Genomic DNA, 26,202 nt, shown 5'->3' on the forward strand with positions numbered 1-26,202 from the left:
AAAAAGACACTCAGCTGTTGAAGGAGGCATAAAATCTTCCTGACTAAGCAGCTGCACATTTTGTTGTAGTGCTTTCCATAAATCCATTGCTGGGCTCCTCCTGGCCATAAGCAGAGAGCACAGAGCTGGCACAGCCTGCTCCTGTAGCCCTCCCTGTTTGTCTGGTTCTGGTACAAACAGTCAAAAAAGCAGAGCTGGGTGGGAAACCCTATTCTCCATCCCCCTCCAGCTACAGCCTGGCTGTGTTATGTCTGCCTTGCAGCTCGTTGCCTAAGTGAAATCACAGTGATACAGGATCTAGAAAGGAAGATTATAATGAAGAGCTGCATCTCAGGCACATGGATCAAAAACCTGAGAGCTGTATACTTCAACTCAAGATGGAAATATCAGACTTTGTTCCTTCATTACAGGAGAGTGGTGAAAGGCTTTCCATTGTAGTGTATGGTTAATGTGATCCAGCAGTGTCTCAGGTCTTTTCTCATTCATCAAATTCATTGCAGGTTTGCCTTTCTTGTTCTGCCCTGAGAGCCCCACCTGTGGCTGGCCAGGCACTGGTTGGCTCCTAGCATGGCTGTGCAGTTCTGGCCTCTAAATCTATGGACACAGTGCATGCAGGAAGAGTCCTAAGTTCAACTGAGAGTCTGAGAGCAAGTGAGATGGACGTGGGGCAGCTGCAGTATGATGATGGTCTGGGAAGACCGAGGTTTGTCAGGAGAGGGCACAGAAAGGGCCTGCTTTACTCAGTCATAAGGGCAATGTGGATCTGGTGCTCACTGGATTTTGCAGTACTGGAATTAGAGGCCATCGATGAGTCCAGTAGATTGGTTTGAAACAGATAAAAGGGACTTCATGTGAGGCAGGGAGGGAGAATGAACTTCTGGAACCTGCTGCCACAGGAGGCTGTAGAAACAAATGGGGTCAGCAGGTTTATAAAGGGATGAGCAAATTCATGAACAACAGGTCAACAAACAGATGCTGAAGGCAACGTGCAGGAACTTATTCTCTGAAATCATTTACTGCTGCTGCAGGTGTTGGAGGAGCACAACCTAAAACGGCGAGGCTTCTGTGCTCTCCCCAATGCCATCTCCTACTGCTGAGCACAGCACCGAGTGAGATGATCCAACCATCAGATCCAGCAGAGCTTATGTTCTTTGTATCAACATCCCTAAGCACATTCAGATCATCTCAGGTGGCTGGTGTGTGGTAGGAAGATAGGCGACTGGCAGGGAGAAGTGTCTGCATTTCCATTCCGTATTGAGAATCGGATCAATCCTCAGTGGACAACGTCCAGCAGGCCTGACACAAAAGGTTTCTTCATTGAAAAGGGTTACTGGTGGTACAGTCACAGTGGAAACCTTGCTGGATCTGATGACCAAAACACACACGGTCAGCCACACAAACAAAGGGGGAAAAAACTGTGAGGGAGCTGTGGTAAATTTCTGCTGTTCGGTTGATGAATGGCTCCCATGCAGCAGTGACAGCCTGGAGAAGGAATTTGTGGCCAGTGTCAAACTACTGCAGGTCTGCTCCACCTCCTGTCAGCTGTAAAACCCGAGGCCTGGGTTCTGCCATGGGTATCTCCAGCAGTAAGGGGTTCAGCGTGCTTCATGCCTTCTTGGTCAAAGGGAACTCATGGAATGGGATTTGGACAGGTCAGCTTGGAGGGTGATGAGCAGAAAGTTTTCCTAAGATATTGTTTATGGCATTAAACTTTTTGTGGTGGCAACAAAGCACAGACAGTGTTTAAGTTCTGATAAGGCTTATTTTTATCATCCCTGTTCTCTGTACAGACTCATGCAGCTGATGCTTGATGTGGCTGCTCCACTGGGAGCAGTCTCTGCTTTCAGAAAAGGAAGGAGAGAAAATACTTTAAGTCCTCCATCAAAACTGACATTATGGTGAAGGAATACTGAGCACACAGGGACATGACAAAAGACCAAGACGAAAAATCACAAGGGTCTTAAAGCCTAAAAAGAAAATATCCCCTGAGGAAGGTGTTGACGCAGCAGGGACAGGAAAAGCACTCACAGAAGAGAGAAAATAGAGTCAGCCTTCACTAAAATGTCATTTTTGATAAGGGACTTAACACTTAAGGAAGGTAGATAGGTCCTGAAAAGAGTGGATTAAAGTATAGTGCAATCATTTCAGTGTTTCCAGACTGCCTGAAAAAAAATCCCCTTTACCTCAGCGACTGATTGAAGCCATTTCACTCCATCAGAATCTTTGAGAAATGGTGGAGGGTGACAGCGTTGCAGAATAAGACAATAAGGTCTATTCTTATTAGCAGGGCAAAAAGTGGAAACCAGGGAACTATAAGACAGTCAACTTCAATTCACAACTAACAGTGGGACATTTAATCGAAGTAAGAGATGAGTAATAAGCGTTGCTACTGCCAAGAATGAATCATTTCAGATGAGTCTGTTTTCCTTCTGTGACAGATTCCAGTTCTTGGTTCAACATCATTATTCACTGTTCCTTCATCAATAACTTATGTGTTGTAATAGAGAATACACTTATTAAAATCTCGGATGGGTCTGAGCTGGAAGGGCTGTGAGCAACCCAAAGCATTGGGTTAAAAATGGCTTGGATGTATCAGAGAGAGCAGTTGAATATGGAAAGGCTGACATTTAGGAAAGAAAAACTGTCCAAACCTAAGGCAAACAAGCTGCTTAGACAGGATTTTTTCAGTAAAGACCTATAGGTTGCTATTTTTTTTTTGCTATCGGCCTACTGAATGCCAATGTCAGATGAAAACACAGAAGAACCTTTCGTAAACATGTGATGTTCTCCCTCATCTCTCTAGCAAGAAGATCTCTCAACTGGTATATTGCAGTTGGCTCTCAGGAAGAAAATTTGTTTTCCCACTGCTTCTTTGGTAACTGAGGAAGTACATTTTGAGTGGGAAATTCTTGCTAACCTCCTCTAAGATGCTTGCCTTCTTCCACAAGTACATATCACTGTGTCCCTTTCCAGGAAGCATTCTCTCCATTGCCAGCTGTATCCTGGGCTGCATCAGGGGGGTGGGGGTGGCAGCAGGACGGGGAGGGGACTGTCCCCTTCTCCTCTGCCCTCTGAGCCCCCACTGCAGTGCTGCATCCTCGGGCCCGGCGCAGGAAGGATATGGAGATGTTGGAGCGTGACCAGAGGAGACCATGAGGATGGGGCTGGAGCACGTCTGCTGTGAAGAAGGGTTGACAGAGCTGACTTGTTCTCCCTGGAGAAGGGTGAACAGCGAGATCTCACTGCTGCCTTCCAGTACATAAAGGGAGCAGATGAACAGAAGAGAGATCGACTTTTTACACAGGTAGATAGTGATGGGACAAGAGGGAATGATTTTAAACTAAACGAGGAGAGATTTAGGTGAGATGTGAGGAGGAAATCTTTCACTTAGAGGGCAATGAGGCTCTGGCACTGCTGCCCAGAGCTGTGAGTGCCCATCCCTGGATGTGCCCAAGGCCATAGAGGGTCCCTGGGCAGCCTGAGCTAGTGGGGGCAGCCAGCCCACAGCAGGGTGGAGCTGGGGGCTCTAAGGTCCCTTCCAACCCAACCATTCTGTGATTCTATGATTCTGTGATTTCTGATTGTAGGAAGAGGGTGAGGAGCCTGTTCCTACACCATGCCCAGGCTGCACACCTGCCAGCTGGCAGTGCAGATTCTCCTGCCCCTTGGTCAACATGGGGTTCCGTGCACCCCTCCAAGCCAGCACCAGCACCCCAAGGAGCTTGGGACCTGATGGAAGCCCATGGAAGCTGGCCAAGGCTGGGGGCTCCAATTCAAAGCTGAGCTGTCTGGCTGGCTCTGATAAAGTCAACACGGCTTGAGGCCTCCATCTTGTGGCAGCAGGGACAAGTAGCTGGGACAAAACACACAGCTGTTTGAAGCGCAGTGTTTTTTAGCCAGACAGCCAAGACGCTGCTCGCTGCCTCCTCCAAAATACTGCCCCTGCTGAGTCCTACCTGAGGTCACAACAAGGTGTGAGAGCAACTGGAGGCAGAGGTCTGGCAGAGGCAGCAGGGACAACAGCCAAACCTGGCACACATCATCCCCCTGCATTGCTCCTGACACTTTTCTATTAATGCACACACACATGGATATGCTCCATCTGTGCTTCCCACTGCTTGCTCCAGCTCCAGGCTGGAGAACATGCATTCCTTTACATGCAGCTTTGCCCCACTTGTGCAAGCACTGCCTTTGCCACGCTCCAGACTGCAAGGATCCCCTGCAGCACGGTTTGAAGCAGCCAGATCAATGCAGGATTTGGCACTGGCTCTTACCAGTGCTTGACAAACCAGTTCCCAGTGCCATGTATGCCCTGCCTGCACTGTGCCCCTGCTCCCTGTTCTCCCTGTGCTCCCCAGGAGCAGAGGCTCTCTGCTGTGGAGAGCAATGCCCATAGATGTGTCTGGATGGTGTGAGGTAGAAGGGAAAATTGGAGCATGGCCTTGTGGAGTTGTGGCACCTGAGGCTGTTGCTTTGTAGGAGGAATCTTTGAGGGATGGAGGCTCTCTGGAGTCACCTGTGATCCCTGATGGTCACTGGAGACTGTAGAACCGGGGCAAGTGTCCATCCTTCTATCTAGACCCTTCTGTGTGGTACGTGTGACAAGGAATGAGGGGACCTGTGGTAACCCCAGTCTGGCTTCATGCTGTGTTTTGCTGTGCTTGCCACCCTGGGGCTTTCTCAAACCTCCATCTCTGCATTGAGATCCCTGGCAGGGACAAGCTGCAGTTACTCAGCACCTGGCAGGTTTTACCCCCCCGAGGCTATCTTCTGTCCATGTCCCTCACCACACCCGTGGGCTGGAGGAGAGCCCGTGCAGCTCTTTATCAGCCACCTGCAGACCCCACTGGCTATGGCCGTCCACAGCCCTGCTGCTGGCTGTGATAAGAGCCAGGGCCCTCACACAGCACCCAGCACCGCTTCACCACCTGCTCTGATGAGGCTCACAGCCCAAAGAGCAGGAACTGAGCCCCAGGTACTGATGGTTCTTGTTGGAGTCTTCCCCAGCCTGTCTGCCTACTCGGTGTGCCCTGGGACCCCCACAAGTGGCAGGTAGCAAGGTGTTAGGAGATGGAAGCAGAGAAGTCCTATGAGAGCCACAGTCCGTAGGCACGCACAGAAAGCTGCCCCAGTGCAGAAGGTCCTCAGCATGTCCTTGCTGTGTCACCACACAGACAGTGACAGATGCAGGGAACTGTTCCCCACCACCTCCTGCAAGCCCTTGGAGAATGAGATCTGCTTCCCTACGGTTTGGGCTTTGTGGGGTAAGGAGTGCATGGGATCCCAGCGTGGGTATGTGGCTCAGCTGGGGAGCTCAGGATGGGCTGGAGACCTCAAGAATCACTCTCCCTAAAGCTTCCCCATCCACTTGCACCTTTAAGAGCTCTACTCATGCCTATAGACAGTCTTCTGGGCACACCACTCAAACACCACCAAACACCACCACCTGAGCCCATATTCTCTGCACATCTACCTGGCCCGGGGTCTCCCAATTCAGCTGCATGGGGTCCCAGAGCAGATCCCTCCCACTCCCTCCCCACAGGCAGCAACGAGAGCAGGACACCAGGGCTGGAGCACAAATGCAACAGATTTTATTTCATCTCATTTGGCTGCTCGCTGTTGGAAGGCTGGCGATGGGTTGGCCCCAGCTCTAGCTGCCACGCTGTCTTAACGGTACTTGGCAGTCAGCACGCTGCCCACAGCGCACAAGAACTTGTCCAGGGAAGCATGGACCTCTGGGGTCAGGGCAGCAGGGTGGTGGATGGCCACCACCACCAGGAAGCATTGTCCCAGGAGCTGCAAGGCAAAAGGAGAAGGTGAGCGAGAGGGTGAGGCGAAGGGTGGCTGCATGGCCCAAGAGAGGGCTGGGGTGGGGGCAGGGTGGGTCAGCCCTTCCCAGACACTCACTTTGAAGTTGACAGGGTCCACGCGCAGCTTCTGGGCATGGAGGTCGCTGAGCTTGGAGAGGGTGCCTGCGATGTCATCAATATGGTTGGCAGCCTCGATCAGGGCAGCCACTACCTTCTTGCCGTGCCCCTTGATCTGAGCAGAGCCGTGTGACAGATCAAAGTGGGGGAAGTAGGTCTTGGTCGGGGGGTAGGTGGTGAACATCCTGTGGAGCACAGTGAGTCAGGGCCAGCAGGGCAGAAGGGGAGGGGGACAGGTTAGGGAGGGATAGGACACGGACAACTGAGGACAGGAAGAGGATCAGCGACGGATGGGAGAGAGGCAGCCGGAGGACAGAGAAGTACACCTACCTCTCCAGGGTCTCGGCGCCATACTCATCAGCATGGCCGCCGATTTTGGAGAAGATGCCCTTGACGTTGTTCTTGTCAGCAGCGGACAGCACCATGGTTGCACCTCCGCGTTGGCAGCCCCCAGCACGGGTGCTCCTCCAGTCTGCTGTCAGCCTTATATGCTGTGCTGGTCACTGCCCGCCCCCCAGCCCGCCCCATAGATTCTGGACCCTAGCCAGGCAGGACTGCTGCCCTGCCCCACCCACGATACTGCACAGGCTGGGGGGGTTGGATCCTGGCACGAGCTTGGGCTCGGTGTTAGGGTTGGGGCAATGTGATGTTGGCATGATCTGGATTTAGGGTTAGGATTAGGGTTAGTGTCTGCATCAGCATGGGTTGAGGTTAGGGTCTGCCTTGGAGTGGGTGGAGCAGTCGGTCCCCAGTCCCCTGGCATGGAGTTAGGGCTGAGGCGCCAACGAGGGGTCCCTGAGGAGGCCAGAAAGGATGCGTTCTGCTCAGGAGGAGCAGGCAGAGTGAAGGGGACGGAAATATGGGGGCTGCAGGCTCAGGAGCACTGTGGAAGTCTGTGCCTCAAGGAGCTGCCCCTGTGATGCAGACTGACCTCTCCGGCACAGCCCTTGCATACATGCAGACTGCCCCAGTACATGCACTGTCCCTACACACACCACTCTGCAATGTAGCCCCTACACACACACCACCACTCTTTCTCACTGCACCTTCTGCTCATTTCTTCTGCACTCCTCACACCAGTGCACCCCAATGCATCCTCATGTCTTTCTCCCTGACCACAGTTTGCATCCCTTTGCAAACAGACCCCAGAGCTCCCTTTGTCCCAGCCCTTGCTGCTATGGGGGCTCGGGGTGACCCTAACTGCTGGAAATGGGGCACAAAGAAGAGCTACAGGGTCAGATCCTGATGCAGGCACTGTCCTGCAGCCACAGGAGTTCGCAACAGGGGAAGAGGGGAATGTATGGCCATAACGACCCCCGGTGAGCTCTGCATGTCGCAAATGATGAAGATGAGGAGGAAGGTGAGGAGAGTGAGGAAGATAAGGAGGGCTGGGAAGGTGAAAAAGGTTGCAGTGGTTCCAATAGGTTTGAGAGCTGGCATGGGGGGGGACAGTTTACACCCGTGTTTCCTCCATTTCCAGCGGTTCTTATCATTTGTGTTTGGGGGAGATTAGCTTGGCCTGGCACCATATCAGAGCACAGGAGGAGGGGAAGAGTGGAGGAGGGGGACTGCTCTTCTGGGAAGCAGAAGGAGGGGAGGCTGTGTATTTGCTGCCCATGCACACGTCAGTGGGCCAAACTGCAAAGGCAGAAGAGCTCCTCCAACTGAGGGCACAGGAATAACTGGGTGGAAGTGAACACAGATGTGCTGAGATGTAGGTAGTGCTTTGAAGTATGGAGGAAAAGCACTGCATTTGGAAGTGTGCTCACAGGAACGGGGTATAGCTTTGGTACTCCCTATCAAAGCAGGTGCTGATTTCCTGGTGCAGCTTCCCTTATTCCTCACAAACCTCGATTTTCTCCACTGGTCACAATGCAGAGCAAACCCAGGGCTAGTTTACTATCTTATGACCCACCATCTCCTTCAGGTCTAAAGCCAGTGATGTAAAAGCAGCAGCCTTGTATTGGACTACAGCTCTGCCTGTGACATTTCCAGCCTCTCCAGATGGCATGGGAAAAGCAGGCACCCAGGGCACAAGTGGAGGGGCTCTTCCCAGGCAACTGCTAGAAAGCTGTGGCTTAGGGGCTATGAATTGTGTTTGTACTTCATAGTTCACAGTAGATTTTTTTCACTCAGTGAACTCGTCTAGTTGCCCACAAAATTCATGCAGGCATTAAGCTCCCACAGCATTCCCAGTGAAGTCCTGAATAGCCATTGTGATAGAGCCAGGAGAGGTCAATCCTTCCCCTATGGAAAACTGTTCAAGGTGTTCAAAGAAACGCATTTGGCTTCACCCACCCCAAACAGGTTTGCAGGCATGGGAAGGTGCAGGCTGAGCTCCATCCACAGAGTCCTGCTACCAGCTTCAGGATCACGTTTAACCAAGCAGGCCCCATGCCGGACCTGGAGGAAGGAGCTTCCTTCCTCCCTCCCTCCCTCAGGGTGCAGGGAAGCACTGAGTGTACCCCATCACACCCTGGACCCCTATGCCCTTTCCCCAGCCCCAGCACACATGGACACAGTGCTGCAGCAATGGTGTCTTTATTGAAGACTTGAAGTTGCAGACGATGGTTCATCTGTACTTCTCAGCCAGCACAGCAGACACGGCAGACAGGAACTTGTCGAAGGCAGCATGCACCTCTGGGGTGTAGTCTTTGCCCAAGTGTGCAGCCAGCACCACCTGGATGCACTGCGACAACAACTGCAAGGCAAACAGAGGCTCAGTACCCTTGCTCTGGATGGAGGTCTCTCAGCCCCAGTCTGTCTCCCATCCTGGCCCTGCCACCACCCCTGGCTTCCAGCTCCTGGCTCCCAGGATCCCAGCTCCCAGGAAACTCATCACACTCTGACCTCAAGACCCCAAGGCTCCAGGACTCCTGACCCAAGGACTGCCTGATCGCAGGACCCCTTTGCCCCAGGACCTCCTGGTCCCGACACCTCCAAGATCCCAAGACCCCTGACCCCAGGACCCCAGGACCCCCAGACCCAAGCCTCTTGCTCACCTTGAAGTTGACGGGGTCAACACGCAGGTTGTAGGCATGCAGGTTGCTAAGCTCAGACATGGCCTGGCTGAGGTTGTCCACGTTCTTCACGGCGTTGCCCAGGGCACCCAACACCTTCTTGCCATGGCCACGGATCTGGTCAGAGCCGGGCGAAAGGTCGAAGTGAGGGAAGTAGGTCTTGGTCTGGGGATAGGCGGTGAACATCCTGCCGGAACGAGGCTGGTCATTCTGCTGCCCCGCAGCTCCCCCTGGCCCAGCCCGCACACCCCAGGATCTGATCCGCACCCCTTGGCTCCCCCTCCCCCATTCCCACCCCACCAGGTGCTCCTGGGCCTGGCTCGCACCTAAGTAGAGCCTCAGCTCCGAATTCCTCCTGGTGAGAAGCAGCCTTCTCCCAGGCCTGCTGGATGAGCTTCTTGTCCTCGGCAGTCAGCATGGTGGCAGCTGGTGGGGTGGGCTGGTGGCTGATGGCAGTGCGTGGTGGAGGAGTCTGAGGGCCGACCTCTTATAGCTCCCTGCACACCCGCCCCAGCCTTATCTTATCCACACGGCGGGGCCGGGGCTGTGCAGCGCTGGGAGCAGGGAGCGGCAGTGCTTCGGGGGGCCCTGACACCCACAGAGGGGGCCCTGAGGGGGCCCTGCTGCCCTGCCCTGTCCTACCCTGCCCTGCCCTGCTCTGCCAGCTGGGTTGGCCCTCTGCACTTCACGCAGAGGGGATCCCAGGCAGCCCCTCGCCAGGCTGGGGGAAGGCATGCGTCAGGGCTGCACCCTGTAGTTGGCAGCTACTGTCCTGTGGATGCTGCAGCCTCGGCCTTGTGCTGCTTGGCGCTCCTGTCACGATGCACCCTTCTTCCCTCGCCCAGAGCCTGCGTGGCTTCTTGTTCCCCATGTGTCCCAGGCCATGCTATCCTCCAGCCCTCCAAAGCCCTTTCCAAAGAGCCCCTGGGCCTGTTCCCCTCCCATGTCACCTTTGTGCTCCCATCATCTGTCTGCAGCAGCCTAGAGAAACCTGGGTGAGGAAGAACCTCCTTTTTTGGCACCTGGTCTTTCCAAAGTCCGTACCTGCTTGCTCATCATCCTTGCCTTGTTCCCATCCCACTGTGTGCTCCTGCCGCTCTCCCACAGGACATCCCATAGGGCATGCAGCGGTTGCGGACTGTCATATCCTTCACTGAGCCTCTGCATGAAATCACTGATACAAATCTGGGCTTAGGGATGTACCCCACGCTGACCTACAATGTAAATTGTTGATTTAAACATTCAGGTTACCCAGAGACACACAAAGAGAGGATGCTTTAAAAACTTACTGCTCACAGAAGGTGCCCTGGTCAACACCAGCAGATTTAGAGCAGCTCAGTGGTTTAAAAGTTCTGCATCTTATCTCTGTTCTCCTTGCCCAAATGCAGTGCTTATGTTTTGTGAACAAGATGAGCACTGCAACTTGTAGTGCCAGTTAATGTTCATTTGCTTAGGGCTTTGAGCACATCTTTTCATGTCAAAAATCTTCTGAGACCTGCATGAGCAGTGAGTGAACTGAGCAGGGAGCTCAGTAAATGAAGCTGGAATCACTCTGCCCTTAGACACAGATGCACGGGATGATATCACAGTTATTCACCTGCCCACAACACGTGGATCACTCAGGTGGAGAACACACCAACAAACAAAGGAGGGGCTTCTGAATTTCAAGCTGCTCTAACACTCCAGGTGTTTTTTGTGTGTGTGAAGAGGTGATGTGTACCACTGTAAAGTCTTGGAAATACTTTGGAAGAGAAAGCAAGGATGAAAACAAAGAAATCCACATATCTTTTATCAGCTGGGAGCTGGGGTATTGGCCAACAGGCATGGAAGGTCCATGCATTCCCGTCAGGGGAATGCCAAGCATTCCTGGGAATTTTGGTCCCTCAGATGTCATCATTGATCTCCAGGGGCCATTAGTCTTCCCAAATTTCAACAGCAAGCAAAGTTCCCGATACAAATATAGGAAATGTCAAGCTGTGGGGAAGGTGGGACTACCAAACAGGTGGAACTAAGCAGGTGTGATTGCCTAAGGTGTTCACCTTGCCCAGACCCAATGGAGAAGAGCACGCACTGTCAATAAGCAGCACTGCCCTGTGCAAATCATGCCATTTGGCAATGCAGCTGTTGTTCAGAACAGGCTGTGCTGGATTTTGGAGAGTCTAAACAAGAAGCCAGGGTCCATTCATTATTCTAGCAAGGTGAAGAATATTTCCTGGTCAGCTTTACATTGGGTTGATATAGCTTCTGAAAGGTGAGCAGTAATAGTCACAGGGCTCTATCCTGTTCTGGGCTTCTGCTCAGCAGTATGTTATTCTCATTATGTACATGAACTTACACAGCTTAGTAATTTTCCCTCTGTATTATGTAGTGATTTCCAAACACAGTGCCAAGACACTAAGGTGGGGGTGGAACATGAAAGATGAAAGCACAGAGACCAAAGATCACAGTTGAATTATTTATTGTGGTCTGCAGATGGCTGAGCCCCTGCATAGGGCAGTTGAGGGGACTGCATAGGAAGAATACCCAGAACTTGGCAGCTGTTGTGTGCCATCGGTGCACGTCCCTAACACAGTGTGGAAGCCATTTATCTGTACTTCTCAGTCAGAACAGAGGAAACACTGGACAGGAACTTGTCCCATGCAGCATGAACTTCTGGGGTGAAATCACTGGGATAGCGGGCAGCCACGGAGCACAGGATACAGTGGGAAAGCAGCTGAAAGGGGGAAAAAAAAAGGTGAAATCCATTGTAATCAGTAACAGATGCCAACCTAAGAGTCTGCAACGTGCTCTGGAATGAAAAAAATACCCAACCAGGGTAATGTCCCAACCATGTCCCAACCAGGTAACAGATTAAACTGGACCAGATGGTTTGCTAGAAAATCCAGTCTCAGGTTAAAAATCAGCTGGGGAACCAGCAGCAACATAAGGCTGTACCACATAGTCAGGGATCAATCTCCCATTAGTTTAAATGACCAGTGGCCTCTAGTTCTGTGGCTGGTAATTTTCATCCCTGAAGGTGTGCCTGCTCACCTTGAAGTTCACTGGGTCCACCCTAAGGATGTAAGCATGCAGCTCGCTCAGTTTGGCCAAAGCACCTCTAATGTCATCGATGTTCTTCACAGCTTCCCCAATGGCATTCAGGACCTTGGAGCCATGACCACGAAGCTGAACTGAGCCTTGGCTGAGATCAAAGTGAGGGAAGTAGGTTTTTGTCTGAGGGTAGCTGGCAAAAAGCCTGGAGGAGAACAAGACAACAAAGATCAGCAGTGGAAAAGGCATGTCTGGTCTGGCAAAGCCTCAGGACAAGTGCACTGCAAAGCTGCAGAAATACACTCCTTCAAACTGCAGTAAGCTGAATGAATGGTTGGTGTGAGTGGTGCTGGAGTCCCAGCAGGAATCTCACAATATTTCAGGCTGACTGTAAATAGCATTTAAATAACTTTGAACAACAACATCTAATAAATGTGGAGAGCTGTTCTCTTAATGTCCATTATGTGGCAACTTAGGTGATAAATCAGTTTAAGTTCATTTCCTAGTAGTGATAACCCTATTTCAGGACACCGAGTAGGAATGACTTTGAATTCCTCTTTAGGGCTCCTAGCTATAAATTCTCAATTACTATAATGGGAAGCAAGCCCATAGATGGTAAAAAAAATATTTTTTTTGCTGTAAAATTTTGAAGCCATCAGAATTTAGTAGCACAGGTGTGATTCCAGAAAAAAAAAAGCATGCTAAATAACATACAGCTCATCAAGCAATTCTAATCAATCCTAACACGACTGCATGAATCTCACTCATGCAGCACTGAAGCAAGATGCATCCTAACAGCAACGTCAGAGGAAGCACCCTGTGCTGCGGGTGACTTACCTCTCCAGGGATTCTGCCCCAATGGCATCAATCTGGGCAGCCACCTTTGCCCAGATGGTGGTCACGGCAGCCTTCTCAGCTTGGGTCAGCGTCATTTTGCAGGAGAGTGCTGGCTCAGGCTCCCTTCAGTGAACACCCAGAGCAGGTTGTGCTAAGTGCCCTCGCAGCCCTGGTTATAAAGAGGAAGAGGAGAGCGGGCCTTGGCGTCTGTCCGCGCTCATTGGTCACTCCAAAGGCCCACCCATGGAGGTGGGAGACCCTTATCTCCCCCTGAAACAAAGCCCATTTTGGTAAGGGTCAGTGCACTGGCCTCCTGGCTTGCTGGTGTTATCAGCTTCTTGCTTCTTAGCACGTACTGGCCGCGTGGCGTGAAAAAGTTGACTGGGTGCATATGAACAGAGAGATAGAGGTGGAACATTCTAGTGATGGAGGATCAGGACATGCCTTTAAGTGGATTTGGAGCGAACTAAAAAGCTTGGATAGTAATTTGTATTTGTCACCTTGCTTCAAACAGATGTGCACACAAGACTGGGTCTTTCTGGGCCATGTCACATACCTCCAATACACACGGCCACTACATGGCCCAGTATTGCACATTCAGTACTTCTAGCACTAGGTAGTGCTAAGGACAGCTGGGATGTGTGCAGTATGGCTCGGGGGGGGGTGGGTTTAGACCCTGATTCTAAGGCAAACAGTGGAGATTTTGGCACATGTTCCAGCACTGTCAGGCATTTACCAGTCTCTTGCGAAGAGTTAGGGACTGACTCCACTACTGATATTGCTGATTACAGCACCAGTAGTCACGATTCACATGGATACAGGGAGAGACAGCTTATGAAATCAAGTATAGTACTAAAAAGAAGCATGTTTATGGGAGAAAGCCCAGTCAGATGTGCACAGTTCCTCACCGTCCACAGATCTCAAGTTGCTGAGTGCTTCCTGAGACAGTTGATATTGATATTTCCCAGCAGTTTGTTTCCTTAATCTGTAATTCCCTCTGATATAGATCTGAGCTGCATCAGTAAACACCCCATACTGCATCTCTTTGATTTGCAGCTGTGTGATTCTTACAGCCAGTTATCCCTTGTGCCTTGAAATAGCCCTCAGCACCTCACACAGTGCTGGTGTGCACTGCGCTGCATGCTGGGCATGCACACAAAGCCCAGTCCTGTGCTAGAAGGTTTGTGTCTTCAATGCATGGACCCATGTGATGGGTGAAGGGACAAATGAGTAAAAGAAAGGCCAGCATGGCTCTGTAATCACAGCTAAGTGGGCAAAGTATCCAGGAAATACCCAGCTGGAGATGGTTGCTACCAATGCTTGGGGAATATTGTGTCAGCACACGAAGCAGAGGTGAGTCCCTCTGCCACCCCACTGAACCTCAGAAGCAGTGCACGGCAAGCTGGTGGCACGGGCAGGTGTCAGATCGTGTTCTTTGCCCAAACAGCTCTGCATCTTGTGCTGAGCAGGTTGACATGTATAAGCCAGATTCCTTCTCCAGATGTGTTTGTGTTTCACAGCACTACCAGCGGCTGCACGCAATGTGCTCCAGATGTGGCTGCCCTGCTGACAGGACAGGCACTAAGCTCTTTATACAGGAAAATGCTGTATTCAGTTTACATAGCTTAAATGGATGGAAGTATTGAGAGAAGCTGTATTCATCATCTCTAATTACATGCATTTAAAAACATGTGCAGTGTTCCAATAGGAAAATACTTTGAAAATAATGCTGTTGTTGTCTTCTTCTGAAAGCGCTGCCTCCGACATCGCCCACTGCATGGCTATGCTCCAAGCTCTGCTGACAGTGCTTGAGGGAAGTCCCCGTGACTCAGATATAGCCAGGCAGATGCCAGCAATACTCCTTCCTATTTTGCTGCCAGCTGTTTAACCTGAACAGCGATCCTCCACGACTGGAGGATTAATGTCAAAGTAGGCATGAAGATCAGAGTGATGCCTGCACCGGAGGCTTGTTGGTTGTACATGAACTACAAGTGCTGAAATCTTTATTGAATTTGGATTCTTTTTCCAAGAGTTGCTCCTCACTATCACAAAAGTCAGAGCAGCCCAAAGGCGACAGTGGTTTGCTAGGAGGGGCTCACTGCTTGCCTAGGGTCAGAGTTGTGCTGGGGACAGCTTCAGGGGCTCTTCAGAAAGGAGCCTGGTGGGAGTAGAGTGCCATGTGCAGCAATGTGACATGGAGAGTGATGAGCTGTCCTTTCTCAGCCAAGTTCCTTGCCCCACTGTTCCAGCTGCCCACAGGGTGCTGAGCCTTGGAGCTCCTGGCCCACGCGACTCAAGGAATTGGACAACACAGCCACTCTTGTTCCTCTGGTCGCAGGATTGATACATCCTCTGGGAAGCTGCTTCAAATGTGTATCTCCCTCTCTTTCTGTTGCTTTTCATATTTAGGCTTCATAAACCCACAGCATAAGTACAGGCTATATATCTTTGTTATGAAGCTGTGAAATGTCTCCAGAGCCTTGGGAAGGAGCAGCAGGCTGAGCTGGCATGTAGTCCTGCTGCACAGCAGCCTGGCTTTGGGGCTGCCTGTCCTGCCATGTGCTGCTCCTGCAGGAACAAAGCATGGAGCAAACACGAAAAGTGCTTTTTTGCACTAATGTAGCTCTTCTTTTCATCCTGCTCCCAAAGCAGGGTGTCAATTGAAGTCAGCAACAGACCTGTTTGCTCACTATAAGTGGGGTTATAATTTCCAGCTCATTAAATGAACGGTTGTACCTCTATGAGAAGGGGTAACTGTCCCCATGGGCATCTGTTCTGCACCATCACCTCTCTCTCAAGGGAATTTCAGCAGGTAACAGTGGCACACACATCTGCTCTAACTGAAGAATTTGGGTGCATTAAGCTTTGGAAATCTTAAAAGCAGAATCTTTATCCTGGCTTTATTCTTTCATTTCCTACTAGCACTCAAAGAGCTTGCAGCTTTCTAGAGCTTTGCTTTAACTCATCTCCAAGAGCTGGAAGTGCCAAATACGCCTGCACTTTTTTTATTGAAGAATATAAAGTTATGCTTGGAAGCAGACACACTGGGAAATTCTAACGTAGCTGCCCAGCACTGGAGCACGATGAATGCTCTGCTGTGATAACGTGACTGCTCTTTAATCGCTCACCAACAACTCTCTCCCCTCAATGACAGCTTCTCTTGCTTCAATTGTTATCACCTGCCTGGCAGAGAATGGCTGTGCAGATTAAGCCCATGCTGCGGGTGCTCATCTCCCTTTCAGTCCCCAACCACCCATCTCTGCCTGAAGTCCAAGGGAAGAATCTCGCAGAGAAAAACCCAGAGTGGGGATATCTCAGAGCATTCAAATATCTAAATATTGCTATCAAATATGGATGAACTTATGTGAAAACCTGGGCCATTCTCTGATATAATTGCTGATGGTTTTCTGATCTCAGCTGGACACACAGTAAGACAAATGAGCCAAAAGAGCTGCCAGGGGAATACAGTTTGTGGCACTTGCAGCTGGCCAGCAGCTTGTAGTTTTGGAACTGTAATAACTGAATGATTCAAAGTGACCAAAGGAGATCTCAAGACATGAAAATAGTGAAGGGGTGTGTGGGCACATGGGAAGAGGTGGGAATGAACCTTGAGGCACCATGGGCACCGGAGAGGTGTGAGGTGCCAGGGGCACTGTGGATATGTGAGGTGCTGGAAGGCACTGGTGGTGCCAGGCTGATCTGGAGCACTGTGCATGGGCATGTGAGGTATTGATCCGAAATGGGAACACTGGGCTGATGGAGGGAGCACTGCTGGGTAGCGTGAGGTGCTGGGCCGAGCTGTAAGCTCTTGGCTGAAGTGGGAGTGCTGAGTGGGGTGTGAGAGGTGCCAGGCTGAACAGGGGGCACAAAGGCTCAGACATCTTCTGACTCTAAGGATTCTATGATTCTATATTGGCTGTCTGGAGGCACTGGGCTCCAACTTGGCATGCTGGGGGTCTGAATGTGAGATGCTGTGCTGTGCTGGGGGCACAAGGGCTCCAGTGTGATGTGCCGGGCTGAACGGGGGGGCACAGGGAAGGGAGCCTACAAACAGGAGGGGAATCAACTCTTAGAAAGGGTAGATAACAGCAGGACCAGGGGTTGAGGGAGGGAGGATTTAGGTTGAATGTCGGGGGAAATTCTTTACAGAGAGAGTGGTGAGGTGCTGGAACAGCTGCCCAGAGAGGCTGTGGATGCCCCGTCCATCCCTGGAGGTGTTCAAGGCCAGGTTGGATGGGGCCCTGGGCAGCCTGGGCTGGTATGAAATGTGGAGGTTGGTGGCCCTGCGTGTGGCAGGGGGTTGGAGATTCATGATCCTTGAGGTCCCTTCCAATCCTGGCCATTCTGTGATTGTGTGAAATGTGAGACGCTGAGCTGTTGTGAGGACAAGAGGCTCCAACTTGACGTGCTGTGCTGCACTGGGAGCTCGGGGCTCAGCTGTGAGGTGCCGGGCTGCACTTCAGGCACACGTCTGCACTGCGAGGTGCCGGGAGGGACAGAGGGCACAAGGCCGAGGGCAGCCGCCGGGCACCCCGAGGCCGTGCGGGCCGCGCTGCGGGCACGGCGCCGAGCTGCGAGGCGCGGGGCCGCACCGAGGGCGCCGTAGCGGCGGCCCGGGCCCTGAGCGCGGGCCGCCCGGGAGCTCCGCGCCCGCAGCTCCGCCCCGCCGATCGACCGCGGCTCGGGGGAACCGGCGGCGACGGAGGCGCGGAAGCGGAAGTCGCGCGGGCCGGGCCGCTTTCCTGCCGAGCCGCGTCGTTGCCCGCCCGGTGCTCGCTGCGGCGCGGCGGCATGGGCGAGAGCACCAGCCCCATCAGCGTTATCCTTGTGAGCTCGGGCAGCCGCGGCAACAAGCTGCTCTTCCGCTTCCCCTTCCAGCGCGGCGCCGAGCACCCCGCCGCCCAGGCCAGTAAGTGTGCGCCGGGCCCGGGGCCGCTCCGTGCCGCGGAGCCGCGATCCGGCCCGGTGCCGGCGGCCCCTCCACGGCCTCCCTCGGCTGGCGTGGCACCCCGCTGTCAGGCGCAGGGTTTGTGCTTGGATGGCCCGAGGGTCGGACCGCATCCCTGACGGTCCCCTCCTACTCGAGTTGCTCTATGAGTTCTGTCCGTTCCGCACAGCCCTGCCTTGGGTCTGCAGTGACGGATGTGGAGCCGTGCCCACGTGTGCGGCCAGCCCTGGCGTTGGTGTCCTGCGCTTTGCAGTGCGCTGCTGTAAAGCCAGAGTGGGTTTGGGAGGGCTTAGTGTGGTCAGTGCTGTGGGATTATAGCATCACGGCTTGCAAACCTAACCTGTCACCGGGCAGCGTTACAATCAGGTTTCGGTTTCAGTGTGAGTGTGGTGCCTAGGAACATCTAACAGTTCGGGAGAACACACCAAAGTGATCATGAGAGGCACGTGTTGGGTGAGCCCTGTGTGTGATCTGAGGCTATTAACCAGGGATGAGGTTGTTTCCCATGGGTTGTTTGCCAGCTGCCATATCTCACAGAATCACAGTCATAGAATCATCTGAATTGGGGTGGACTTTTAAAGGCCTTACGGTCCGACTCCTCCAAAATGAACAGGGACACCCACAGCTCCATCAGTGCTCAGTGTTCACCCAGCCTGACACGGTCTCCAGGAGCAGGGCACCCACCACCTCTCTGGGCAATCTGTGCCAGTGCTTCTCCGCCCTTATTGCAAAGAACTTCCTCGCATCCAATCTTACTCTGCCCTCTTTTAGTTTGAAACCATTTTCCCTTGTCCTGTCACACCAGTCCCTGTATCTCATGTGAGTTTTAATGCCCCTTTTTAGATCGTGAGTCATTTTTCACTGAGGAGGAATTATTTTTTAACCCCATTTTGTCCTTATAAGTAAAACCTGACAAGATTATTGCTATTTACTGTCTGCTTCCCTCCTGCCGCTCCCCAGCTTTTTGTTGGTTAAAGATTTGGATATGTGTCACTGCAGAGGGGGCTTCTGGAACATCACTATTGTCCTGAAACATGAGCAAGAATGTGGATAATTAATGAGATGAATTTTTAATTTTCACTTCCTTGAATTGCAAAATGGCTCTGCTAACATGAATTGTTCCCTGGTACTTGGCAGGAAAGTTGTTTCTTTCAATGTTTTTGTTTTCTCTATGTCCCTTGAAAATGTAAGCTCCTTGCTCCCATTTGTTAATGTGTCTGAGTGGGAGCTGCAAAAACAAAACCAAGACCTTACTGTACGCTTCAGGAGATTGCTCCCTGAGAAAGCTGTCTTTATTCTTTGCCTCAGATAAACCACGGAGTCGATATGCGGTGAATAGCTCTGGTGATACCTCAGAGGACCAAGATGGGGACTCCAGGTAGGGAGAAAACGATTCTCCTCGTCTGACTTTACAACTGGGGAGGAGCTGGCCTCCTTTTTTCTTACTGCTAGTTCAGTAGGCAAACACTTGTAGTGCACAGATGACCTGCAGAGGGATATTGTAATGCTGAGTTAGGAGAAAATCAGTGTTTGATAGTAAGAAATGTCTAATGCTGGTGAGTCTGCTGTATTCCGGGTAAAGTGTAGCTCGGGTCAGCTGTGCTTGTTAGAAAGCCTGTGGTACTCTTTCAGAGCCAGGAGCATTAATCCTTTGGCAAAATTCCACTTTTCTCCTCCTACCTACCTGTAACTGGCTCTCTTACACAGCTGCCTCATGTTCTTCCTTAGCTTAACAGTGATACAGAATTGCTGTGCACTACTGAGTAACTAACTTTGTTTCTGGGGATGTAGCTGCTTGTGTATTCATGAAGTGAAATAGTGGCTCAGGAGGGCTCTGAGACTTAGAAACTGAGTTTTTCAGCTGCAGGAAATCAGTAACAAAAGCACCGAGCAGAGGTGGTGCGTTGTTCAGCATGCACATACATAGACATGGGCCCTCTAACTGGTGTTGGGAGAAAATCTGAAATCTGCTGTGTTCTAAATCTATCGTTATCAGATAGGAGACAAACTTGGGCCACAGTTCAGTTGTAGACTTTTTTTTTTTTTTTGTGGCATATGTCTTTTAATTTCAGGTATTAATGCTGGAGTAGTTGCTGCTGTTCTGTGATATAAGAATGAAGAAGTTGGCATTGCTTTTAAGCAAAAGGCAATTTAGATGCCAACCTTGAAGAATGTAAGCTGGTTCTTAAGTCTGACTAAGAATAGTTTCACTAAAATTACAGCCATTCCTGGCAGTAAGTTCATTAAGTTCGTACATTTTTCCAGGACTGGCACCTTAGGAAAACAGTATAACAGAGGTAACACATCTTGCTTGAGGTCATTTGTGTCTATTACATCTTCTGGCATTTTTGAAACCTTCTGTTGCAGCGTTCTGTCTTGTCTCCATGGAACACAGTGTGGTACAGTGCAGAACTGAAGCAAGACCAAAATGTGTTTCTTAAGTTTGATATCTGTTGAATGGCACTTCAGACTGTCCACAGGACAGTGCCAGGTGTGCAGCGCTCAGGGAGTGTTTGGTGGTTGTGATAATTTGACAAACTGTGGTCAGATGAGACCACTGCTTGTAGTCCAGTATTTTACTGAAAGTAGTTTTAAGTACTGAGTGGTTGAATGTCCTGACGTGCAGTCTGCCTTAAACAAGCAGATGGTTTTATTGTAGCAGCGTGCAGGAATCAGGGGCTGAGGGCCAGCACTCAGGTCTCTTGGGTCAGGTATTAGCTATTGAGCTTCTAGGGAGCTGAGTTCCCTCGGCACAAAGTATCAGTTTTGTGGCACACCACCGAGTGGATGTAGGCCGTTCTGAAGCACTGAGTGAAAGAAGACCAAGACAGGAATCCCCCTCTGCAGTGATGGCCTTCAGAAAGAGCAGTTGCTGTTTGTGCAGTCTTACACAGCAGTACACACACCAATCCATCCTGCACTGTCTGCACCTGATGGTTATTGAGTTACTGGAGCTTATAAGCTCTATATTTATGTACCTGATGTTGAGGTGTTTGCCAACACAGGTCTGTTATCAGGACGTGCCTTGGTACCATCCCCTATGGATGCAGGTACGGGGGTGGTGGGAGCAGCATCCTGTTGCTCTGAAGTACTAGTCCTGCTCACACAGCTGTGTGTCTGCACTCAGAAATTCAAAGCTGGAGCCAAACAAACTGCATTTGTTTCAGTTTTGTTTATGAAAAAACCTCTATCCCATATTCCCAGTGCTGTGAATGCACTGAAAAAGCTATCTTCTCTCACAGGAATGTAGAAGGGACGCTTGCAGGCGCATTTAATGCAACAGCTAAATATCCTTCTCTTCAGCAGTACCTGCTAATAGAAGAAATTACCAATGCTCTTTATAAGTACTGATAAGTCACATTAGGCAAGAAGTTGTTTATCTTTTCACTAGACTTAATGACATAGATAGAAATAATATTCCAGCACTAGGTACACAAGTGCACCTTCCATCAGGAAGCTATAAAGTCTCTTCAGGGCTGTGCACAGCAGGTGGCTCAGGTATGCATGAGACAGGTGGAGGTGTAACAGAGTTGGGACTGTGCAGAAGAACAGATCCTGGGAGTGAGCAGAGGCAGAGGGGCAATGGCTGGGGAGAGAGGGAGATACCTGTGGCTTGTAGTCATTGTGAGTGGACAAGGGAAGGAAGGAGCTTAAATATTATATGCCATAAAACCAGTGTTGTCAGTGAGCCGGTGGGATTCTGGCTGAGAAGCTGTATGATTTTTTTCCCCTGGGCTCCAGGTTATTTTATGTTTCTATTGAAGGCACGGGAGTGACCAGGTTTGTGAGAGCCCCTCCTGTCTCCCCATAGCAGTTCTGTCCTGGTGCAGCACAGTGCTGCAGCAGCGCTCTCCTTGGAGCAGCAGTCCTCAGATTCATCAGCATGAAGTCCCATCCACGTGCTGCTGGGTTCGATTACCTGATTGGAGTTGTCCCACGTGAAAGTCATTTGTAAATCACTGTGTTATTTCTGGAAGGCTGCTTCAAAGAATGGTTGGCAAAAAGATGCCTTTAAATCACCACATATCGGTAGTAGCTATGGATGTTTTTTGGCAGCATGAATCGGGGTTTTGGAGAGAGCAGATGCTAAGCTGAGCGGATGGTGTGTGGCAAGTTTGATAATGTTCTCATGTTTAGCAACAAAGGCTATTTCAGATCTATCTAGTCACTGCAATAGTTTGTATGAAGGTTGGACCCATCCTGCTTTATACTGGATGACTGCCTTCAATTCACTGGCAATCTAGGATCAAATATGTCCCAGAGAACATTCAATATCACTTTTTTTCTAAGCTGTTAGAAGCCAGAACGGTTACTTCTGAGCCGATCTCTTGTGGAGCAGTTGAGTTGTAAGTATTTCTTTATGGCTCCAGAACATTACGTCAGTTTAGGTGCCATAATTCTCCATTTCCATCTTTGCATGCGTAACTGGATTTCTTGAATCCTTCAGACATGAATTTCCTGCTGTTCATTATGCTTTCTGTTACTTAAAGAGTATTGCAGCCTGTTCATGAAGTCCTACCTCCAAGTGACTGGTGTGTATTGGCAATATATTTCTGTTCCACAGAGTTGTAACTGCAGGTCTTTTGAATACAGATCTTTTATTCCTCTCAAAAACAAGTCAAGCAGCACAAGTGGTCGAGGTGTGTTGGGAGTGGCCATGCAACAGAGAGGTGCTCAGAAAAATCTGACACTGCTGAAACAAATGACCTGTCAGTGACTCTCCATGCTGGCCTCTTCTCATCCTTCCCTAATTTACTGTCTTCAAAAACATCCTTCAGATTTGAGTGCTATCCCAATAATATACACCCTTCAGAGCTATTGGAGATGCTTGCTATTCTCTTTATTTCTCCCAAAAATGTGAAGTTGTGCATTAGCTCTGTTGAAGCCAGAAGATAAAGCTTTGTTAAATTGGTCTTAAATGTCTTTGTTTTGGTGTGTTTTTTTGAGGGGATACAGTAGCACAAATTCTAATGCAGATGCACATAAAGAAACCTGTTGCACCGGACGTTGCATTTTTCAGTAGCATAACTGACTTAACCAAAGAGATGCAATAAGCTTTGCAGCACTGATGTCATCAATTGGCTAAATACTTTTGTTACAGAAACCCAAGCTACTGAAACAAAGGATGTCCCTTGCTAACAAACAGTCGTTCTCCTGTGGTAATGTTTCTATATCCTCTGTCCCCCTTTCACTGGAACCTCAGTGTTCTCCTTGTTATTTGTTCTGAAAGCTTTCCTTTCTGTAAGCCTCTTCCTTTCCGGTCACCCATCCATCCCTTTCTGTAATATCACCCTCTTTGTATAGTTTGTCCTCCAGGGTTGTTCTACCTTCTCAGCATGACCAGTGGAAATCAGCTCTCTCCTGCATTAAATAATTGTTGGAGGCTTCCATCTGATCTCCCCTTTGTACAGTGGGCAGCGTGAAGCTTTTAAAGCCTTTTAAACCACTGGCGAAGCTCTAGGAAACAAACCAACTTTTGGAGTCTGCTCTAAATCAGAGTGGAACCTCTGCTGTTATTCTGTTATTGTTTATGTGTTTGTTTGTCTGTTTTAAGGTAAGCTTGAGTTTAATGAGTGCAGTTCCGTAAGTGCAGCAGGTTGTGGGAACACATTGCCATAGCACTGCTGAGAGAATTGAAATGCCACCAAGCTCAGCCTGCACCACATCCCAGCACCTCACCTACCATTAACTTGTGCCTCTTCTCAATATTACCGTTTTCTTTACAGGAGTTTAACTCTTAACAGGTCCCCCTGGTTTTTAACATTATCTTTTTCTCTTTTTCTTTTTGTATTTTATGTACCTGCGTCGTTTATTTTGTTTTTGTTTGTGTTTATGGCCATGTTCCCATTTCAGAGACCAATGTCCTCTAACCGATGAACAATTGGTTTCAGGGTAAGACCAAATGTTCTCAACAACCACCTCTGTCTAGAATGGCTTTCTTTTCTCACCATCCTGTCAATGTGCTTTGTTTCTGGTTTCTACTTTACACCAAATGATGAGGCAATTATGTGCTAAATCAGTGTCTGTAGGAAACTATTGCTAACAGTTAATGCTAGGATAATTACAGAGGTCCTACTAACACTTCTGTGCTTTCTGCAGGGCAACCAGAATGAGTGTACTGTCCCTAATGTGAACTGAGGAAAGTTGTGATCCTCCAAGAGTGCAAAAGAATAGCCTTAGCTTTGTAGTTATTCCAGCAAGGAGCCCTGAAGCAAATTGCCTTCTGACAAGCAGTGACCGAAAAGTACAGATGAGTGACTGAACTATTTATAATCTCACAGTAATTATGCAGAGCTCGTTGCAGAGCTGTTTTTGAGCAGCTGCTCCTTCCTGGTGCCCTTCTAAGCTGAACTGACAAGTGCATTATAGCCCTTCCTCAACGTGCAGAGGGAAAAGGGCTTGTCTCTGCCAAGGGCCCAAAAGTATTAAAATACATTTCTAGTCCTTGTGTAGCATAAAGATGGTCACCTAGATAGTCAGCTCTCCCCCTACCCTACCTCCAATACAAATTCTTTGTAATTTGAAAATTATAAAGAATTTTTGGATTTCTGTGGCACCTTAAAAGTGGTTATCACCCCTGGGGAAACACTGAAGTTCTGTTTGAGATCCTTTCCCCCTCTTGTCTGCATGCTAAGGCAAAGGCGCTGTTGTTTCAGCTGTGTCAGTTCCAGAGGAGGTGCTGGTGGCAGCAGGCAGCCTGCATTGGCTGCTTTATTGTCTGAGATCAAGTGATGGCAGTGACATATCTGCTGTCCCTCAATCTCCCTGTCATCCAGAGGCCTGAGAAATGAGTAAACCACGTGCAGTGGTGAGAGGTAGGATAAACAACCAAACCAATGAACCCAGGCTGTCAGACCAGGAAAACATGTCTGGAGTCCAGGTTGCTCTGGAGGTGCCATCAGGTGGAACCCCTGCAAGCCATCCAGAGGGTTGTACATATCCTGAGCATGTCACCTGGCTGCTGTTGGAGCATTCTCCCAGAAGGAGGTTCCAGCCAGCAAGAAGATAGGAAAAGGTTTACAAAATTAACCTTTCAATCTGCTGCTCCCTACCGAGCCAAATGCAAAGTCATGCTGATGGTGAATGTCGGTGTCATGAGCTCTCCTGTGGAAATGCTGAAGTTTTTGGCACCACAGTTCTGCATGAAAGCAACTGTTGCTGTAATTCCATGTTGAAGTTAAATCTTAACAGTGGTGTAAGTCATCACAATGAACTTTGGTTTTCCAGCTCCCAAGATGTCCTTTGCTGAGGGAAGGAAGTGACTCATTTCTTACCAGCAAGCAGGCACTTCCCAGTTTGCCCTCCTGCTTCCACTTAACAAAGCAGACGGTCCGTTTGATCTCTTGCTTTACAGTCTGCCTGGCCCCACGAAGAGCCTGTTGACTGACACAGCTGAGCAGGACAGAAAGAACAGGGGAAGCTCACTGCTGTCTCGGTGACTTTCCTATTTCAAATGTGATCACCAGGGACTGCCAAGCCAGGCCCAGTCTGAAGAAGCATTACCTTCTCTTTACAAACTCCATGTGTTGTTCAACCCACCCCAGTGCTGTGGCTGAGGGGCATTAGCTCAGTGCCCCAGCAGCCTGTGGCCAGCCTCCCCTTGTCTCTGCTAGCCCTCAGCAGTGCTGGGCATCCTGTCTGGAGCAGAGCAGCCAGAGGTTTGGAAGTTTGTATGGAGCTGCCCCTTCCACTAGCCAACCATGGTCGGGATGACTTTATTGTGCAAGCATCAGAGGCTTTCACATCTCAAAAGGCCCTGTGTTATCCTACACCTTCAGTGTATGTAGGTCTAGTGAAGAAATAGCCCCTGAATCATATGCAGGTGGATACCCCAAAAGACTTGTGTGTATATTTGTCTCTGTAATGCACTGTAACTCACTCAGAGAAAACCAGGAATGTGGTACATTGACTGCTTCTGTGGGCACTGAGGGCCTGCTTGTGGCCGGGAGATAAGGTGGCTGTGGAACACACCCGTGTCTGCCCTTTTCTCTGAGTGATACTGTGTTATCTGGGGTACCTGCCTGGTGGAGGGGTGGTCAGACAGGGGAACACATCGTGAATGTAAATAAAGAAACTGAAATAAATATTGCCATGATTAAAATAGCTGGTCTCTTCAGCAGCTGGCTCGATATCCATTTGGTAAAATGGGAGTCTCAGAGAAATCAGACAAGGAAAGAACATTGCTAATATCAAACCTCTCACTGCTCCCATCCTGCAATCATGAGCTTCCCCTGGCAGATCACTGAGGTCCCCTTTCCTAGGGATTTGAGCTCTGCTGTCTCAGGGGATGCCCTGAGGAAAAGGAGCATTTTGAAAGACCGGGCCAATAATGTAAAGTCATCAGAAAGTGGCTGCAGAATCCTTCCCTGTCACATTGCAGTTCTGACCCAGTTTTGCACCTGTGGATGTATTTCAGTTGGCAGACTCCATGTAGATACTT

General features: G+C 50.0%; 4 protein-coding genes across 9 annotated transcripts in view; 1 reads left to right on the forward strand and 3 right to left on the reverse strand.

Moving 5' to 3' along the window:
• Positions 1–5,569: 5,569 nt before the first annotated feature.
• Positions 5,570–6,400, reverse strand: LOC128079178 (hemoglobin subunit alpha-A). Its single transcript, XM_052680143.1, has 3 exons — positions 6,258–6,400; positions 5,908–6,112; positions 5,570–5,796 (listed from the first exon to the last, which is right to left on the reverse strand). The coding sequence occupies exons 1-3, from the start codon at positions 6,350–6,352 to the stop codon at positions 5,668–5,670; spliced, it is 429 nt and encodes a 142-aa protein (XP_052536103.1). The 5' UTR covers positions 6,353–6,400; the 3' UTR covers positions 5,570–5,667.
• Positions 6,401–8,452: 2,052 nt separating this feature from the next.
• Positions 8,453–9,420, reverse strand: LOC128079210 (hemoglobin subunit alpha-D). The gene is made up of 3 exons (XM_052680183.1): positions 9,274–9,420; positions 8,930–9,134; positions 8,453–8,628 (listed from the first exon to the last, which is right to left on the reverse strand). Exons 1-3 carry the CDS (start codon positions 9,363–9,365, stop codon positions 8,500–8,502), a joined length of 426 nt encoding a protein of 141 aa, XP_052536143.1. The 5' UTR covers positions 9,366–9,420; the 3' UTR covers positions 8,453–8,499.
• A 1,985-nt stretch (positions 9,421–11,405) lies between these two features.
• Positions 11,406–13,033, reverse strand: LOC128079232 (hemoglobin subunit pi). The gene is made up of 3 exons (XM_052680208.1): positions 12,815–13,033; positions 11,978–12,182; positions 11,406–11,660 (listed from the first exon to the last, which is right to left on the reverse strand). Exons 1-3 carry the CDS (start codon positions 12,907–12,909, stop codon positions 11,532–11,534), a joined length of 429 nt encoding a protein of 142 aa, XP_052536168.1. The 5' UTR covers positions 12,910–13,033; the 3' UTR covers positions 11,406–11,531.
• A 4,499-nt stretch (positions 13,034–17,532) lies between these two features.
• The window catches only part of NPRL3 (NPR3 like, GATOR1 complex subunit), a 39,188-nt gene continuing 30,518 nt past the window's right edge, over positions 17,533–26,202 (forward strand). For 2 of the 6 annotated variants that reach the window (XM_052680426.1, XM_052680427.1), the window contains exons 1-3: positions 17,535–17,723; positions 19,071–19,140; positions 23,616–23,654. In XM_052680426.1, coding sequence (XP_052536386.1) covers positions 17,606–17,723; positions 19,071–19,140; positions 23,616–23,654 — 227 coding nt within the window. In that variant the 5' untranslated portion in view covers positions 17,535–17,605. Of the gene's footprint in view, positions 17,724–19,070; positions 19,141–23,615; positions 23,655–26,202 lie in introns of all 6 variants that reach the window. The other 4 variants (XM_052680429.1, XR_008206075.1, XM_052680428.1 and 1 more) reach the window with 4 other exon arrangements.

Source organism: Tympanuchus pallidicinctus, unplaced genomic scaffold (genome assembly GCF_026119805.1).
Source record: "Tympanuchus pallidicinctus isolate F22 unplaced genomic scaffold, pur_lepc_1.0 scaffold18, whole genome shotgun sequence".
NCBI classification, from domain to species: domain Eukaryota; kingdom Metazoa; phylum Chordata; class Aves; order Galliformes; family Phasianidae; genus Tympanuchus; species Tympanuchus pallidicinctus.

Excerpts from the sequence above, each read along its gene's own strand:
- LOC128079210 (XM_052680183.1), bottom strand. The coding sequence starts at position 9,365 with ATGCTGACTGCCGAGGACAAGAAGCTCATCCAGCAGGCCTGGGAGAAG. Across the intron at positions 9,135-9,273 it reads GGAGCTGAGGCTCTACTTAG|GATGTTCACCGCCTATCCCC; the intron begins GTGCGAGCCAGG and ends TCGTTCCGGCAG. Across the intron at positions 8,629-8,929 it reads TTGACCCCGTCAACTTCAAG|TTGTTGTCGCAGTGCATCCA; the intron begins GTGAGCAAGAGG and ends TTTGCCTTGCAG.
- LOC128079232 (XM_052680208.1), bottom strand. The coding sequence starts at position 12,909 with ATGACGCTGACCCAAGCTGAGAAGGCTGCCGTGACCACCATCTGGGCA. Across the intron at positions 12,183-12,814 it reads GGGGCAGAATCCCTGGAGAG|GCTTTTTGCCAGCTACCCTC; the intron begins GTAAGTCACCCG and ends GTTCTCCTCCAG. Across the intron at positions 11,661-11,977 it reads TGGACCCAGTGAACTTCAAG|CTGCTTTCCCACTGTATCCT; the intron begins GTGAGCAGGCAC and ends TCCCCCTTTCAG.
- LOC128079178 (XM_052680143.1), bottom strand. The coding sequence starts at position 6,352 with ATGGTGCTGTCCGCTGCTGACAAGAACAACGTCAAGGGCATCTTCTCC. Across the intron at positions 6,113-6,257 it reads GGCGCCGAGACCCTGGAGAG|GATGTTCACCACCTACCCCC; the intron begins GTAGGTGTACTT and ends TGTGCTCCACAG. Across the intron at positions 5,797-5,907 it reads TGGACCCTGTCAACTTCAAA|CTCCTGGGACAATGCTTCCT; the intron begins GTGAGTGTCTGG and ends TTTGCCTTGCAG.